General features: G+C 44.3%; 2 protein-coding genes and 2 non-coding genes across 6 annotated transcripts in view; 2 read left to right on the top strand and 2 right to left on the bottom strand.

Annotated features, from left to right (window-relative positions):
- TEX2 (testis expressed 2) overlaps positions 1 to 7,343 on the top strand; it is a 46,163-nt gene extending 38,820 nt beyond the window's left edge. For both annotated transcript variants that reach the window (XM_063176043.1, XM_063176042.1), the window contains exons 9-12: positions 1,334 to 1,456; positions 3,684 to 3,893; positions 4,420 to 4,540; positions 5,334 to 7,343. In XM_063176043.1, the coding sequence (XP_063032113.1) occupies positions 1,334 to 1,456; positions 3,684 to 3,893; positions 4,420 to 4,540; positions 5,334 to 5,456 (577 nt within the window). In that variant the 3' untranslated portion in view covers positions 5,457 to 7,343. The remainder of the gene's footprint in view (positions 1 to 1,333; positions 1,457 to 3,683; positions 3,894 to 4,419; positions 4,541 to 5,333) is intronic.
- A 760-nt stretch (positions 7,344 to 8,103) lies between these two features.
- LOC134429029 (small nucleolar RNA SNORA76) lies at positions 8,104 to 8,233 on the bottom strand. Its single transcript, XR_010030522.1, has one exon. It is a non-coding gene; the product is annotated as a small nucleolar RNA SNORA76 (small nucleolar RNA).
- A 167-nt stretch (positions 8,234 to 8,400) lies between these two features.
- Positions 8,401 to 8,466, bottom strand: LOC134429026 (small nucleolar RNA SNORD104). Its single transcript, XR_010030520.1, has one exon. It is a non-coding gene; the product is annotated as a small nucleolar RNA SNORD104 (small nucleolar RNA).
- Positions 8,467 to 10,342: 1,876 nt separating this feature from the next.
- ERN1 (endoplasmic reticulum to nucleus signaling 1) overlaps positions 10,343 to 13,233 on the top strand; it is a 32,336-nt gene continuing 29,445 nt past the window's right edge. For both annotated transcript variants that reach the window (XM_063175970.1, XM_063175969.1), the window contains exon 1: positions 10,343 to 10,459. In XM_063175970.1, coding sequence (XP_063032040.1) covers positions 10,385 to 10,459 — 75 coding nt within the window. In that variant the 5' untranslated portion in view covers positions 10,343 to 10,384. The remainder of the gene's footprint in view (positions 10,460 to 13,233) is intronic.

Raw genomic sequence — 13,233 nt, 5'->3', positions numbered from 1 at the left:
CTCCCCTGAAATCTCACTCAAGCTTATTTATTGTTGCTTTGTTTAATGCGAGGAAATCCTGTGGTCTGAGCCACTTGGTGCTTGAGGCACTTCAGAGGAACCCTTCAACTAGGAAATAAAACACCTTGTAAGAAGGTGACACTTTTGAAAGACCTGAGGATGCCCTGAGCATTTGAGCTGGATGCTGAAGTGCACAGGAAAGAGAAGTGAGGTCACACCCTGGTGGAAAACGTGCAGTTTGAATCTGACCTAAAAAGGTGAATTTCTGTGAGGAGCAGCTCCAGCCCTGCTATTTGGGCCAGTGACAGGAGCACCCAGCACCCCCATGTCCTCAGGGAGGTGGCTCACTTTGGTTTGCTCCTTCACTGCTCTGCAGGTACAAAATGCAGGAAGAGGTTTGCAATTGTGATTCCACAGCCTGGCTAGGAAACACTTCAGTGTGGACAGGTCCTGGGATTATTGCTCCAGTGGGGAAGGAGTCTTGTGCACTGTGAGCTGCAATGACTGTCCCTTTACATTAGGACTTCATGCAGCAACCACCAGTTTGTTCTGTGTACAGAATAACAGGCAGTGGCCTCAGTCCATGCCCTGTCTGAGGTTATTAATGCTTCAAATACATTTCCAAGAACACACACACACAAAGAAAGAAGGCACAGCTATAAAGTGTATTCTGAACATGCTGTAGAGTATTATATTCCTGGGTATAGTCCCTAGGGCTCGAGCCATATGCTTTTGAAGGCTGTATTGTGTAACTGTTTCAAGCTCTTGCATTCAGTAAAGATCTGCTAATTCTGAAGTGTATCCACTGTATCCTTCTCTCATTTAAATCCGTTTAAAAGATTTGAAATTTTTCTTGTGACTATGTACATAAAATCTTCCACAGTTCAAGTCTAGGAATTAGTCACTACTGTGTGGTATTGTGTACCCAAGGGCAACACTTGTTTATTACTTCACTTTTTTCCCCGTGACATTGAAACAAAATGATCTGTCCAATCCTAATTCTGATCAACTCATGAAAAACCATGAGCAACAACAGAGATGCTTCCAAATGTATTTTGAATAATCTCCACATGTGATTTGAGTATGTAGAATAGCCACCCCCGTGCCAGCCTCTTTCATGAAGGATTATGTTCCACTGGGAAAAACAGATTTCTGTTTTGAAAGCTGGTTCTGCCAGACTGGCTTCAGAGTGGTTTTGGTTTTGTTCTTTTTAGATAGCATTTATAATAGAGGGGAGGGGACAGTTCAGAAACCTGTAATGTCAGCCAAAGCTGTACAGGATGAATAGCTATTTAAGGATATTACATTTGACCTGGAAATTGCCTTGTTTCAGTTTCAGGCCAAGGGCATATTGTCTTGCAGACAGCGATGAGGAATCCTCCAGCGCCGGCTCTTCGGAGGAGGATGATGCTCCTGAGCTGGCAGGAGAGAAGCAGCTGACCCCAGGAGGAGAAGGGTGAGCTGTTTGTTAATCCCACATCTGATGGCTGGTGCCAGTGCTGTGATGCTCTCTGTGCCCCAGAATGCAGAGGGTGAGGTGTCCAAGCAGTGGAGCAGCCCCAGCCGCCCATTGCCAGGGCAGAGAGCAGCAGAGGAGCCCTGATCACCCCACCCTGCAGGAACCTCTCCCAGCTGCCCTGGGCACCTCCCTCCCATCCCTCCTCTGCTGGATTGCTGGGAGGCCAGAGAAGCTCTGGGGACCTTCCCCAGCGTGTTCTACCTGGTAGCAGAGCCAAGAACAGGATTTTGTGTGAAACCTTGAAACCCTCTCTATGCAGTATTACCCCTGTGCTTATCCTGCTGATCCCTTATTGCTGGCATTCTGTCAGACACATTTTATGAAAAATCCTTTCTTTAGCCTCAAAAACAATGTAAACAATAATTATCTGCTACTGTGTTATGCAACAGGTGCATCTGTGATTGGTCTCATGTTGTTTCTAATTAATGGCCAATCACAGTCAGCTGGCTCAGACTCTCTGTCTGAGACACAAACCTTTGTTATTCATTCCTTTTCTATTCTTAGCCAGCCTTCTGATGAAATCTTTTCTTCTATTCTTTTAGTATAGTTTTAGTATAATATATATCATAAAATAATAAATCAAGCCTTCTGAAACATGGAGTCAGATCCCCGTCTCTTCCCTCATCCTTAGATCCCTACAAACACCGTCACATCGTTCCATTTTCTTTTCCTTAAGAAAACAACTGTTACTCAAGCCTGTTTTTCTTGATCAGTTTTGGTTTTTTTTTTCCTTGAGGATTTCATGTGTCTGGGCTGTGCAATACTGCCCTCTGATGCTCTGCATGGATTTCAAAGAAAATTTCCCAACATCAGTGATGCCACATCATTCCTTGTTTTGGCTGCGGCTCTGATTTTTTGCTTTCTGCATCTGATTGCAATTATGCCATGCAATGAGAAAGCTGAATGTCTGAGCCCAGAATGTCTGAGACAGTCACAATGTTTTCTATGTCTGAACATATCCAAGTGATTTTTACAGTGAATATACCAGCAGACTCATGACTTATTCAAAATGTTCCAGAGAATTTTAGTATTTTACTCCTGAACACTTCTGAAAATTGTGTGAAGAGTTGTTTGAATTACTGCAATTGATATTTTTTTAACTGCATTTCATATCTTAAAATTCTTAGATCATATAAAGAACTCTTTATCAAGATGACAAAGAGAGAGAATGAAGAATCTTAATGTAAAATACTGAAAAAAATTTCTTACACCTATTAAAAATCTGCATTGCTACCACTATAGAAAGTGGTGGGGGAATAACTTCTTTCTCTGGGTAAAGATGCAGCTAATATAAAATACATTTTCTTTTTTTTTTATTTCACTGAACAGTTTTTTGTCTTATGTTGTGCTAAGAACAAAACTGTAAAAGTTTGTGTAAGAATAATTTTATTTTTTTCCCTGGATAAATGGTGTCATTTCCTTAGGAAGGTTATCTCTGCTATGTAACACCAAGAGCCACAATTAGACATGATATAGTGTGTGGAAAATACCAAATGTGCTATTTTTGGAGTGTGTATTTCCAACATGAGATAGGGGTAAGAAAAAACATATTCAGCCCTTAAAGCATCTGTTTGAAAAGCCAGGAATGCTGTCTGACACAATTGCCAGGAAAAACCCACTTTCTGCAGACACAGTTAACCATTTTTGGAATATCATTCCACCCACTGCCAGAACTGTTTTCCTCTTCTTTTTCAGCATGCTTATACTTGTAAATGCTACAGTACCTTGAAATGAAAACATTTTTGTTCAGCATACACAGTTAAATAATTGGACACAATGGTTGGGCCTTCCATGCTGATGATTTGTGCACATCTTGGTGTATCAGGGTCTCTAAAATTTTTTTTGAATGGTAGTAAAGTTGTCACTTCTCATGCCATCCTGCTGGCATTAATCATCTAAGTGTATTTGCAGTTTTGAAACTTGTTGTGTTTCCAGTGCCATCTGGGAAGGAGTGTTCAGGCTGAACAGAGTTTCTGCCAGACACCTGTAGCTGACAGAATACAGCTGCTGGGTGCAGGCCCTAGGATGAACTGCTTGGCCACATATCTGTTCAGAATTTTTGTATCAAAAAAACTTTAATGATTTAATAGAAGATCCATGTCTGTCTTAGCAAATAGGTTTAAGAAAATTATCTTGATGTCCTTTTTCTATTCTCTATCTAAAGGTATGTTGGAGGACATCGGACAAGTAAAATCATGAGAATTGTGGATAAAATTACGAAGTCAAAATACTTTCAGAAAGCAACAGAGACTGAGTTTATTAAGAAAAAAATTGAAGAGGTCTCCAATACTCCATTGCTGCTAACAGTTGAAGTACAGGAGTGCAGAGGAACACTAGTGATTAACATTCCACCTCCACCCACTGACAGAATATGGTAAGAGAAGCTCAGAGCAGAGCTGGGCAATGTTTCAGGTGTGCTATGTGAGGGGTTGCAGCTAAGAAAAAAAGTAAAGCCTGGCTCAAGTGTGTCACCCTGATTTTTTAAGATTTTCTAAGCCTTCTGATGCTGACATTCTTGTAGTGAACTTTCTCACACACTTCCTGTAAATAACTCATTGTTTTGCATTCCTTTATGGAGGAGGAGAAAGCTGATGGACTGTTGGTTTGTCCAGTGTCATTGGAGAGGTGGCACTGTCAGCCTCCAATCCACTGTTACTTTTGGAGAACTGTAAATGCTGGAGTCAGAAAATAAACTTCCCTTTTTTCTTCATCTTGAGAGGAGCAGTGTGCACTTGTGTTCTTTGGTGTCCTGTAGCGACACAAGTGGGTTCTGGGCAAGGAGCAGTACAGATTGGTTGTAACTGAGGTAGGAACTGTTCCTAAGAGCTCATTGTTACAGGTTTAAGTACTTACTTTGTTGGGGTATCTGTAGTAAATCGTGCTCTGTGTTCTCTCCCCAGGTACGGCTTCCGAAGGCCTCCCTACCTGGAGCTAAAAGCGCGGCCAAAACTTGGTGAGAGAGAAGTGACTCTGGTTCATGTAACAGACTGGATAGCAAGGAAACTGGAACAGGAGTTCCAGGTGTGTTTCCTCTACATTCCCCTTTCATTGATGGTAGTTTTGGAGTGTTTAATTTTCACATGTCCTCTATTTCATTTATAACTAGTCAGGTACTTCACTGCTCCCAGCCACTGGGATGGATGTTGAGAGCTCAGCTGAAACTGATTGCTGGGATGGTCTCAAGACTCCTGTGTAGATCTGGGTGGAAATCTGTTTTAGAGATGAAAATAACATTTCTTTGAAATAGGTACCATGGTAAAATTTGCTATACTCAAATAAGAACATGATCTTACATGTTCTTAATGATAGGGGCCCAAATTTTTGCCTAAAATTAAGAATAGATAAGACACTACTTCCTCTTACTGCTTCCTTTAAAGTAATTTTTTAAAAAATCATGTTGACCATAGTGCAAAAAGGAAGAAGCCCTCTCCAAATACATGTAGGATAAGAATAGTGACCAGCTAGATTCTGGACCCCAACCTGTACAATCAACCAGAAATTTTACTAAAAGTACATTTTGAAAGTATATGGATGGGTAAGAGCTGAGAAAGCAATTAGGAAAAGTTGGTGATGTTTCCTGTAGTGCCATTTTAATTAAATGAAATCTGCAGAGATATTAATATTTCTGAGTTTCATTTACAACTGTAACACAACAAAATGGTTTCAGTTAATGGGCACTGCACTGACTCAAACAATGCTGAGCTTGAGAACCTTTTCTCTGTAAATGTGTTGCATTTTCTAAACTAAAATTGGAAAAATAAGGTTTCAAGTGACATGTGTAATGTAACTTCATTTCATTGCATCTTTTTCCCAGAAAATCTTTGTCATGCCAAACATGGATGATGTCTATATTCCTTTAATGCACTCAGCCATGGATCCCCGCTCCTCCACGTGCCCGCCTCAAGATCTGAGCACGGAGGCCTCTGATCAACCATGACATGTGAAGACTCTTGCAGTTTACAGTATTATAAAAGTTACTCTCATGGTTTTATAAACTGTGCTGTAGTTCTTGTCCTTAACTTGTGCCACTCTCCCCCCTCCCAAGGACTGCCTTTCCCCGTTCCCGTGTGCTCACTTGCCTGGTTATTGTTCCCGTGTACTTCAGCTACATGAAGTTCCATTCCATTAAGCTGATTTATTTTTGTACTGGCTGCCATCAGGATTTTAACTGGGAGGCTGAGGTGACCTGTTCTTTGTGGGGAGGGAGGAGGAACTCAAATGTAACAGATCAAGGAGCTTGTTGATGCACCTTTTGTTCAGCTTGTTTTCACGCTATGTTAATGTGCATTAAAGCATTGAAAAGTTGTTTGGCAGCAAAGGAACTGCGTGCCAAATGGAAAAAATCCTAAATAAGGAATGAATTTATAAAACTGGAAGAATATTTTTCTTTCTCAGGCAGTTGGAGGTGTAGAATGAACTGTTTTTTGTTCTTTCACTTCTGCAGTCAATAGCTTGTGTCAAGCAATCGAAATATGAAATGCTTTCAGGATAAAAGAATGTAAATTGGATGTATAGGTAATATTGTGATTCAGTGTGCTGTATACACATTACTTTTTTCATACAGAACTTGTGCTTTTTTGGGGAAGCAATTAGCCATAAAACACACAATTATCAGTGAAGGTGGGACTGCCAGATTTTTGTAAATGAGGAAAAATAATTGGTAAAGCCATGAGACCAAACCATTGCAAGCCGCCTTATAGTGAGGTACAATCACCTTGGTTCCTGATTAATTCTGAATGTTTCTAGACATGAGCACACACACCAAGTGTCAACACTGCACATCTCCAGTAGTGACCTAACTGTGCATAGAGCCTCTTGCTGTGATGAAACACCCAGTTCTTTCTGACAGGAGTTTGTTGCTGTGAGTCTTTTCCATTGCACTGTGTTTACACCCAGGGCATGGGCCCAGATCCTCAGTTACAGCCCCAGACACAGCAGCACCTGCTGCTTGTGCAAGCAGCTGTGGCTGACAGATGTTGACCCCCATGCATTGGTTCCTTGGACTTTATGGCATAGGAATTGAAGCATTGCAGTTGTTTGAGCTGATCATGATTAAAGACTCTTTCTGCTAATTAGTGGCCAAAACTAAAGGGGAAGGGGGAACTGCCTTTTATTTGTCAGGTGTAATGAATCAAGGCTAAATGTATGCAGTAAATTCAAGGTTTGAACACTACATATCCACTCCTTAACACTTCATATTTTTCTGATACTCAGTGTTGCCAACTATTCATGGCTGTCAGAAAACGTTTTATTAGTTTACAAAGAAGGTGAGTTTTGGCTCTCCTTTTATAACATGTTTTCTTTTTTTTTTTCCAAGTAATTTTTAAAGAAATTTTTTGTATGTTGTGTTGTCACATTTGATGTAAATCAAAATTTCCATGTATAACTTGATGATTTGCCATCTCTAAATGAAGCTATTATATTGAAGGTTTTTTAAGCAGCACCTTGCCTGAAACAAAAGCATTTAATATATTTAAAATTAATTCTATATTTGAACACCTATTTTGGTTACCTTTAATTGAAATATTAGTAGTTATATTTGTTACCTGAACTCCTCCTTGACCATTCCAGGCTGTGTATATTCTGGGGTTGCTGATTTTTGTAGGCATTATTTGCCTTTCATGAAGTCTGCATGTCTTGTACGCAGGTCTTTTATATGAGTTAATTTCTATGTGCAATAACTAAAGTCAAAGGACTAGATGCACTAATGCGTAAACAGATTTAGAATTATTACACAAGATTGTCATACTGCACTTCATAAACTGTGGGTAACTACAATCTGCTTGCTTTGTTTTATTAAATAAATTTATCCCATGTCAAACAATTCAGTAAATTTCATTTCTACAGCATTCAGCTACTATCTAGTCCAAGTTGTTTTAAAAACTTCATTAGAAAGCCAGCTTCCTAATATGAGTGTGCCCTTTGTTTTGCAGACTTATACTGCTAAGTTCACCACAGCAGCTAGTATTTATATGAGGAATATGCTTCAAGAATGTTTGCGTACCTGGTAAAACTGTGAAAGGGTTACCAGCACTTACAGAACAGAGCTGCCGTGCATCCACTTCTGCCAGCTTCAAGAGCCCCTGGTAGCTCAATGATCCCTTACAGTCAGCCTAGACTCTGCCCTATTCCTTATGTGTAGTCCTTTGTGGTTACTGATCTTTTGTACTGACACAAGATGCTGTACCTCCCCCTACTGGCATGTGTTTAAAGAATACCGCCCTTGAGAAGCTGCAGCTCAGTCACGGCAGTTTTTTAAGGTGTTTTGCACCACGGGCCCAATGGCCCCCGGCCCTGGATGCATTTCTCCTGCCTCCAAGTTGGTTCATCCGGCAGCTCTACTCCTGAAACAGCTCGGCAGGAATCCCAGGACTTTTGTTCCTTTTTACAACCTAGCCCTGAACTACTGATGTAAAACTAGAGCCGCCGCCCCGGCGGGTTCAGTGGCACTGCGCCGCCATAGTGCCCCGGCTCTGCCTGGGCCTGGCACCGCCCTCCGGCCGGAACGGGCTCCCCTTGCAGGATCCGCAGGCCCCGCGCCCTCCGCCGCTGTGTCCCCGCGAGGGTGACACGCACTCGCAAACAAATGTCACTTGCTTTTAAAAGCACCGCCCGGGTCAGGCCGAGCAGCACCAGTTATGAACAAGCGCTTCGCTGTAGCACCGCTGCTTGGCCGGCGGCGCCAGGCGGGCACCGCCGGGTCAAAGGCAGTGCGGCACGCGCGGAAGAACCAGCCGGACACGCTCTGGGTGACAAAAGCTTTATTTACCGCCGCTCCCGGCCGCCGGTCGCTGCACGGGACCTGCAAAACAGCGAGAGTAAAGGGGACGTTATTGATGCCCTACACCCCGGCCGCCCCGCAGGGTGGACGCAGCCGGGGCGCTCAGAAGTAGTTTTGCTTCACGTATGTCAGCAGTCTAACACGTGTCAAGAGACATCATCGCGGCCCGGCCTCACGCCCGCCCGCCCGCCCTGCTCCGCTCCTGCCGCCGCGCTCACCTCGCTGGCTACGCCGAGAGAAAGACCCAGAATCCGCCGCGCTCATTTTTATACAGAGGCTAGCCCCGCCCGCCTTGCCTTGCCCAATAGGATTGGAATCCAGGGTCACGTGCCGATCTGGTTGCTGCGCGCGCGAGGGTGGGCGGAGCCGCGTGAGGGCAGCGGGCGGGGCGGCCCAGGGAGGTCGAGCGCGGGGTCTGAGGGGGCGCGGTGGTTTCGTGTCGCCCCCCGCCGTGTGAGGCAGCTTTTCGCCTTTTCGGGAACAGTAGTACTCTTTCTAGTTTGCTCTAGCGCTTTGTTGCTGTGAAGAAATAAGGCTCAGTATTAAAAATATAAAAGGTGAGGCTTCACTCAGATCTGCCCCGGCGGAGCAGGTGCTGAGGTGGGTCCTGAGGGGAGCAGCTGGGGGGCTGAAGGTGCTCACCAACACCCGACTCCCCTCCTACCTCAGCTGGTTTTATTTTTTTTAATCTGTGAGGCCATGGGAGACACTAGTGTGAAATAACTCCAGCTTGGATCTGGCACACTACAGCATCTATACAGCAACTGATAAATTCCTCCTCTAATGTAGCAGGGTGCTGCTGCCATGGCACACACAGTGTTTAGGGGTTTGCTTGTTCTTACATGGCACAAATTCTTAAAAGCCAAGGCCCCATAAAGAAACGCATTGGAGAACTGGAATCACGGTGTGGTTTGTAGCTCCAGTATATTTTTATGTATTCAGACTTACAGGTCAGGTTGTCATTTGGACAAGGCTTTGAGGCACTGGGATTGCTGGGGTGTCCTGAGCAGGAGTTGAACTTGATGATCCTCAGTCCCTTCTAGGGCAGGATATTCTGTGATTCTGGGTGATTATTACATCTCCTGCCCACTATCAAAGGCAGCTCACTGTGGGAGCTCGTGTGTGCATATGGCATGCCCAGAACTCCGTGTGCCCTGCAGCTCCATTAGTGATATCACCATTAAAAAGCAAACAATATGTACAAGGACAAAGTGGCTTTGTTATATAAATAGGTGGCTGAACACTGGGCCTTTGCCAGGTACTCTAAATTTACTCTCTTCTGTTTGAAGCTTCTTCCATCTGGTTCAATACTTTTTGTGTTTTATTTTTATCTGTTCAGAGAAGCCTGGACCAGTCTTTTGGTTCAAAGGGGCATGTAGGGGCTTCTTTTTTGGCATTTATTGAAGGCCTTGCAAGGCCCAGAGTTACCTATGTCTGTCAAAGGCAGGAGCTATGCCAAATACATTTGGCATGATCTGTTCTGAAAATACAAAATCCGTAGGAAAACAAGAATCACAGTGATCACAGTGTCATCAAGGTTGGGATAGACATTTAAGATCATCAGGTCCAACTGTCTACCCAGCATTGCCACTGTAGCCCCCAAACCATTAAGTATCACTCAGTGGCAGATCCAGATGCCTCAAACACCTCCAGGTACGGTGACTCCATCATCTCCCTTGGGCACCCAGTTATTCCGGGCAGGGTGGTGCCGGGGGAGGGAGGCGACTGACTCGTGCTGCCTAGATTTAGATATTTTTTTACAAAAACAAAGCAGCAGTAGCCAGTTGCCACCGCACCTCGCGGTTCCCCATGGGCTGCCAGCCGGGCGGCGGGTCGGTCGGGGCTCACACGAACGGGGAGGCTCCGGCAGCGGCGCGAAGCCGCGGAACGTCTCTGGCCGCTCCCGGGCCTGCGGCTGCCCGGGCGGTCCCTGAGCGCGGTGCCCGGCGCGGCCCGTCCGCCCGCGGCTGACGTGCGTGTCCCGGCCGGGCGGTCCCTGAGCCCGCCCCGCCCGCCGCGGGGAGCGCCGGACGCGCCGCTCCGGAGGCAGCGCCGTGCGGGGGGAGCGGCCCCGCGGTGCAGCCATGGAGCCGCTCCGCCGCCTCCTCCTCAGCCTGGCCGCGCTGCTGCTGCTGCTGCTGCTCCCGCCGAGGATCGCGGTAAGCCCGGGCCCGCTGGGCCGGAGAACGGCAGGGGCAGCCGGGGCGCGGGGAGGGCCGCGGGAGGGAGCTGGGGGGGTCCCGCCGGGGTTAGCGAGGGTTTGCCGGGGGTGCCCGCAGAGCCAGCGCACCGCCTGCCCGCCGTCGCTAACGCCGTGTGCCCCTGTGTGCGCAGGCAGCCCTGGGGGGCTGCAGCCCCACAGCCTGTCCCAGCCCATCAGCCCTGTACCTGCAGCTGAGCCCCACCTGGCATGTAACCTGGACGTGTATGTCATAATCCTCGCAATATGAAAATACAGTTCATTTCCCAGGAGACAGTTGTAAAAAGTAGCACAGAAAAACTTTTGAAACAGTAGTACAAAGAAACTTTTGTAAACTGAAACTATGTAGATGTGTCGGGAACCAGTGAGACATGCTAGAAAGTCTGCTGTCCCTTAATCAGTATGGGGGTTTGGTTTTTTTTCTGGAAAAAAACCCCACACATTGTATTGACATGTATTGATAACCAAATACATGTGTCTGCCTACATACCTTCTATACTGTCTTGGCATTTTGATCATTCTGTTTTCAGAGCAAATACTGCAATGTGCATTAACGTACATGTGGTTGGTTGGGATCCAAATCCACAGTTTTAAATTCAAAGGTGGAAGACAAAGTGCACGAGTCACTGCCCTACGAAACCTCTTAAGAAATAACCAGGTTGCTTATAAGGTATTGCAATAGGTGGAGCAATAAAAGTGCATGGAATAGGGAAACTCGTGCAGAGCAGATGGAATGCTGAGCAGGTTGTTTTTACAGAGGTAATAATTCTAAACAGTGTACTTTACAGTGGGTGCTGTCTGCTGTGTGTGTACTGAGATGGAGAGCTAACTTCAAAAATTTCCTTCTGAAAGGTGTGCTTGCTAGCAGGTTCTGCAGATCAGGAGACAATGAAAAGGCCATCTGGCATTCAGTTTCCATTATAGTCACGTGTAGCACAAGAAAGCTTTAGGTTATGTTCTTTGATGGATTGTTCATTGTTACCTGAAAAAGCTGCTGTAATATATGGGGTTCTAGTTCAGGTTTAGCAAAGCTGAAGGTTTTGTTTTTCACCTGTGATATAATAACTCCACTCCCCTTCTTTAGAAGTAAAGTAAACACATTAGCAGTTAAGCTGACAACATACCTAGTCTTGTTAGTTGATTAGGAAACTGGAAAAAATTAAATGCAGGCTGTCAACAAAAATTACTTTACAATCTTTATTGTAGAGTGCTAATGTGTTTGTCTTAGACTGGACTGTAAGGCTGGACTGAGGTCTTTTCAGGGTGCTCACAGGTTTGGGTTTCAGATTTTGCAAGGAAAATAGTGATTCGCAACTCACTGAGTTTTAAAAACAGTCCTGAATAAAAACATTAAGAAATATTTTTAAATACCTAAAATATTTTTTAAATCAACAGATTATTGCTAAATTCTATATGATTTTACTTGCATAATCACAAAAGATTGGACTCATGTCCTGGTAGAATTCAGCCCATCTTTTATCTAGATTTCCCTTTTCCCTTGGTTTCCCTGCTCTGCCATCTCACCTCAGATCAGTGTCTGAGTTCTCCATTTCTGTTCCTTTTCTTGGCTCTTACCTTGGTCTTTTTCTGCAAGCTGTAGATCCTCACCATGACTTCCAAGTTGAAATCTCTTCTGTAGTACAGTTGCTTTTCAGAATTAGTTTTCATTCCTAGTCATGAACTTAGTCCCAGTCATCTCACCTGTGAGTAACCCATTTAACTGTGGAGGTTTATTTAAAACTATTCATGTCACTTGAATAATGAACTCCCATGAGAAAGACTGGCATACAATTTCAGTGTTGAGGTAACTTGAAAACTTGAGGTTACCTAAAGATTTTGCAGATTGTTTTTTCTGTAGATTTCTTTTAAGAGTAGTGGTGGTGATCTGCTGTTTTGTAAATTCTTTGGCTGATAAATGTACTCTTTGTTACCCAATATCTCATCTCTAATTTTTTTTTTTTTTTTAGTTTGTATAAATTCATACAAGGTCTTCCTTTCCTGACTGTTCTTTACAGACAGGAAAATGCTGTTTCTTGCTGTTTGGGTACACAGTTTACAGCTCTTGGAACTGCCCTCCAATGAATGGGAGTACATTAAAAAGGTGAAATCTCAATAGAGCAATGAGAAATGCAGTAGAGCTGTCAGTAAATTACAGTTGCCATCAATATTACACAGTAATGATTTACAGCTGTCTTTAGAGTGAAAAATCCCTTGTTTTTTTGAGCCCTGGGATGTTCCAAACCGTGTTTGTTTGTGGAGTCAGTGCAACTGAAGAATACCAAGCTCTCTGGGATTAAAGTGGCATTTGGAGCACGGCTCTGTCCCCTCCTGCAGCCGGTGGGACGGGTTCAGTGCTGGGTTACCCTGTGTGGGCAGCACCTGACATGGAAAAACCCCAGCCTCAGCCAGGTGCTGTTTCTTCTGCTGTGTTCTTTATCTCAGCATGAGGTGTTTGGCCCGAGAGCTGATAGGTGTGAAAACCCGTGTGAGACAGCAGAAGGTTTACAGAGGACATATTCAAGCACTGAGTTAATCAATACTTTTTATTTGAGTTGCAGATCTCCTTAGTTGCTCAAAAAAAAATAAAATAATAGGGTTTAGAGGTTTTTTGGTGGGGGAGGGAAATGTAAATTTGTCTTGCACACCTGAATTATCATGGACAACTCTGTCCTGGAGTATAAATTCACATGTTTATAACTCTGCTGTCATTTGGGCTGTGGGTGTTCCTGTGGC

Source organism: Melospiza melodia, chromosome 24 (genome assembly GCF_035770615.1).
Source record: "Melospiza melodia melodia isolate bMelMel2 chromosome 24, bMelMel2.pri, whole genome shotgun sequence".
Taxonomy (NCBI): Eukaryota; Metazoa; Chordata; class Aves; order Passeriformes; family Passerellidae; genus Melospiza; species Melospiza melodia.
The sequence above is the reverse complement of the archived record's forward strand: the minus strand, read 5'-3'. Positions and strand labels throughout refer to the sequence as shown.